Source organism: Austrofundulus limnaeus, unplaced genomic scaffold (genome assembly GCF_001266775.1).
Source record: "Austrofundulus limnaeus strain Quisiro unplaced genomic scaffold, Austrofundulus_limnaeus-1.0 Scaffold2261, whole genome shotgun sequence".
Classification (NCBI taxonomy): domain Eukaryota; kingdom Metazoa; phylum Chordata; class Actinopteri; order Cyprinodontiformes; family Rivulidae; genus Austrofundulus; species Austrofundulus limnaeus.
The window spans coordinates 22,280-26,639 of record NW_013954663.1 but is presented as its reverse complement, the minus strand read 5'-3'; the positions used below and the strand labels follow the sequence as shown (position 1 = coordinate 26,639).

Sequence of the window (4,360 nt, the reverse complement as noted above, 5' to 3'; positions counted from 1 at the left end):
ATAACTGCAGTTATGATGGCCAGACAGGCTCCAATAACAGAGAATACAGCCAGGATGATTGCCAGAACTTCATCAAATGACAAAAACTCAACAGGTTTAGGTAAGCACGCATCTATCTGTGCATTAGGCCAGAGTTCACTGGGACATGGGAAGCAATTAATGGAATCTGAAAAGACGAAAAGAAAAATAAATTACAAAAAAACTTTCAACACACAAAAATCTTTGTTAAAGATTCAGACAAAAAAGTTTTTAACCTGTCATGTTACTGATCTCTCCTTCAGGACATGGTATACAATCATAGCAGCAGATGGGTTTTCCTTTCTGTAACATCTTACGAGTTCCTGGAGGACAGCTTTTAGTACACACTGACACTGGAACCTGTCAGACAAATACAACACAGAATGCAAAAGCAACACAGCGTTTTTTTATTTTGTTTGTTTTTTGTTTTTTTTATTTAATTTATTACATTTTCATTTTATTTCCTAAACATTTAGGCTCTTTACTTGCGTGCCACCATTCACCCAGGTTATGTTTCTGTTGATCCGAAACTCCTGGCCTTTAGGCAGTGATGCATCATAGTATCCTACTGTTACCAGCTCAATAACTCCACTTTCACTCTTTTGCCAGTTGACCAGTTCATAAAAAGCCACAGGATCTCCATTAGCATCAAATGACACAGGATAACCGTTTTTGGTAAAGTTAACGAGTTTTAGTTTGGAAAATACCTGGCAAAACACAAATTGAAATTTAATAATTTTAGAGCAGTATTAACAAATCTATTGCTGATTTTAAATATCAGTGTGGTATATAAAAATTATAAGTATCCGGGGATTTTTTTTTTAATTTTCTAACTGACCTGTTTGGACCCCAATTTGAAGTGTTTGTCACACCTAGTAGTACCATTAGTTTCCTCACACACTGCATTGTGGATGGCATAAGCTATTGCATAAACAGCCTTGTACACCATATTAGTATTTCTTAACTGAGATGTTTCAGTGTACGGGCTTTTGAGAGTATTTATATCTTCAGTTCCATCACAAACTTTTTTGTTTGGATAATCATCTGAAAACAAAGACAGACTGTTTTTATATTGTCAAAGAGCTGCTAGATAGCGAACAGACTAATACACAATATTTTTAGATAATAGAAACAAAATCATGAAACTCTCACTGTTTGACAATGTGCAGTTAAATGCATCTTCCCAGAACTCAKTAAGGAGAGAAGAGGAAGCTATTTCAGTGGGAGAGAGATCCAGCAGAAAGTTCCTTAAACCTGGAATGACAGCTCGCTGAATGCCAACACCAATGGCCCCTGCACCGAAACTGAAGCTCAAATAGTTTGGGTCAGTTATCCAACCCTCACTTCCTACCCACTGTCGAGGTGGTGGAGGTTTGCGAGACATCTCTTCTAACAGGACCTTCATATCTGCAGAGGCTACAAAAGCCACAACAACCAGTGCTGTTGATCTGGAAGGACACAGGAAAATGTTGACCTACAGTAAATTTACCAGTTATACATTTCTGACATACATGAATATACCGATGGATAACATGTAACTCATAATTTCAGTAATTCAAGCTCAATATATATATATATATATATATATTCTGATAGCAATTACAGTGTTTTTAAAAGGAACATTTACCTTTAGTTGCTTTCATTTATAATATTAAAAAAACGAGTTAGGAGACCTAATTCAATTCCGAGACTAAACTCTGTTTTTTCTCTTTTTTTTCAGCATTTCTACTTTAACACAAACAAGTTTAATTAGTGAGCTTGAAACCTGCGGATAATGTCAGCAACTCTTTGAATCTTGATATATGGGTCTTCCCAGGAAAAGGCTTCAGAGTACTCCACACAGATCCCCTCTCTTTGAGCTGCATCAAGAAAAGATGCCATTCCATGATTTCCATAATCTGTGTCAGAGCGAAGAGCGCCTATCCATGTCCAGCCAAAGTGTTTCACCAGCTTGGCCAGAGCATCAGCTTGGAAATGATCACTGGGAATTGTTCTGAAGAAACTTGGGTACTGCTGTTTATCTGACAAACAGGCACAGGTAGAAAAGTAGCTCACCTATTTTGAAAAAATAAAGATTAAAGATTCGCTCTATTGTCATTCAAACATAACATCAGGGATGCCATGTAGAACGAAAAGAGAACACAATAATATGTTTTTTTTTAAAGACCAAGCTCTTTAATCACACGATCAGCAGCTATACTTCACAATTTTAGTTTTAAAATATTCCATAGAACTTACCAGAGGGATGTTGAAGGATCCAAAAATGCGAGATATGCTGATTGATGGTGTGGATGCAGAGTCACCAACAGCTGCCAACACTACACCAGATTGGGAACAGTTGCTGCCTTTAGAAAACACAGGGTCCTGGCCATTAGACAGTTGAAATGCCACATCAACTGCCATGGGCACTGAAGCACATGAGTCATAGATCTGATATCCAAGTTTTATGCCCGGTAGCAGCTCTGTGCTGTTGTTGATCTCCTCAATGGCAAAAATCATTGAGCGAGAAAAACGTAGTTCTCGGGCTATAAGGCTGCACAAAATAGTTTTTTTTTTCAGTTATACAGTACCTCACGTACATTGAATGAGTTAAACATGACTGTACAGTATTTGCATTCATTCTACTGAATGATTTTTTGTCCTTTAACATGCGTGTAAACACTTTAGTAAAAGAAAAAATAATATATACTAACCTTCCTCCACATCTTAAAGGTACAGGCTTGGTGGTGTAATTATAAATCACTAACTGCAGTTTGTAGTGAATAGAAAAAACTCCTCCAATAATAAAGTCACCATCCACTGAGAATGCAGGTAAACGAGGACCACTTTGCAGGGTACATTTCTCTGATGAAGCTTCGGTTTTAAAACCAGCAGTAGTTAAAACTCTTGCAGACTCAATCTTTAGTTTCAAACTATCCAGAGAACCAACTACAGAAACAACTGTCATCAGCTCCAATAACTTCACACCTAATCTCAGGCCATTAAAGACTGATCTGTTATCCATTCCTTAACTGTTTGTAATCAGGTCTAAGTGTTTTTTACAAGTTTATGTACCTCCTCTAGAACACATCAGGGATCTTAGCAAAAAAAAAACACCCTCAGGTGATAATATTTGACTATCTTTTAATGAATCTTCTTGGCTATCCTTTGCTCTACTCTACAGGATCAGTTTTTATATATTTTTATGTTTTTATGTAATACAGACAAGACTTAAATAACATGATATAGTGTTGCATTAATGTAATTTAACAGGTATGTCAAGTGAAGATTTCAGTTGGTTATGAACTGAGCCTAATTTGCATAAAATGAACTGTTTTTGATTATATTTACTTGCATATAAATGTAACATTTACTTTTKAAAAAAATGTCTCCATGAACTGCCTGAATATGAATTATGTTGCAAACTGACGATAAATGAACAGAAATGGATGACGTCACAGTAAAGGGAGAATTTAGACTCAAATTGCAGACACTCATAAAGCAGGAAGCAGAGCAAACTTAGAACAAATAGTTGACCAAATGATGAAAAAACATCAAACTAGCAAAGAGCAGAACCAAAAGTGAGAGTATTGATAAGGGTGATTACTGAATGAGAACAGGTGTGTCACATACAGATCAATGACAGGTGTGTGAAAAGCAAAATTAAATAATTCTGGYGACATCAGTGGGCTAAGAAAGTATTTAACTTCATGACAAAATTAATTCTAAATGAAGACCTATCATGAGGATATCCTACAGCAATAACTTTATGAGATTATCGATCAGCAGCTGAATCTGTTGGTAAGAGCTGCATGGTGCTCTATCCTGCATGCTAAGGATTTGTTTGAGTGCAGTAAAGAAAACACTATGTGCTCTACAAAWACAACCTGGGAAAATGTCACTGTGGTTTTTTGATGAACTGGTTAGTAGCATTTTTTTGGGGGGGGTCATTCTACAGGCTTGCAAAAAATGGTCAAACAATAAAAATGGGGAAAATTYGCTTTAAATGATTAGGGAACCAAATAACCACTGGGGTCACAATCAAAATCTTGCAAATCCGCAAAACACATGAGAACCAGTTGGGTGAACACCCATAGTCTAGCAACCAAGCAAAGGTGATAAGCTGGTTTACAGTTTTGCAAACAAACAAACAAACAAATAAATAAATAATCCACAATGTTCCTCCTTAATCTGAGATTCAGCTAATGACTTTAAACCCAAATCAAGTCAAGTAACTGGTGCTGTATATATTGATTTTCATAAAGCGTTTGACACAGTTGATCATTATACTCTCTTACAAAAGTTGATTTCTTTTCAACTTTTATCATCTGCAATACAAATGTTTTCCTCTTATTTGACTGAT

At 36.2% G+C, this 4,360-nt stretch overlaps 1 protein-coding gene and 1 pseudogene across 1 annotated transcript in view; both read right to left on the bottom strand.

The window, feature by feature from the left end:
* The window catches only part of LOC106537349 (vomeronasal type-2 receptor 1-like), a 5,751-nt gene extending 3,219 nt beyond the window's left edge, over positions 1-2,532 (bottom strand). Inside the window, exons 1-7 of the mRNA XM_014034729.1 lie at positions 2,257-2,532; positions 1,784-2,073; positions 1,171-1,466; positions 857-1,062; positions 504-725; positions 255-378; positions 6-166 (exon numbers count right to left, since the gene is read on the bottom strand). Coding sequence (XP_013890183.1) covers positions 6-166; positions 255-378; positions 504-725; positions 857-1,062; positions 1,171-1,466; positions 1,784-2,073; positions 2,257-2,517 — 1,560 coding nt within the window. The 5' untranslated portion in view covers positions 2,518-2,532. The remainder of the gene's footprint in view (positions 1-5; positions 167-254; positions 379-503; positions 726-856; positions 1,063-1,170; positions 1,467-1,783; positions 2,074-2,256) is intronic.
* A 532-nt stretch (positions 2,533-3,064) lies between these two features.
* LOC106537348 (vomeronasal type-2 receptor 1-like) overlaps positions 3,065-4,360 on the bottom strand; it is a 7,943-nt pseudogene continuing 6,647 nt past the window's right edge.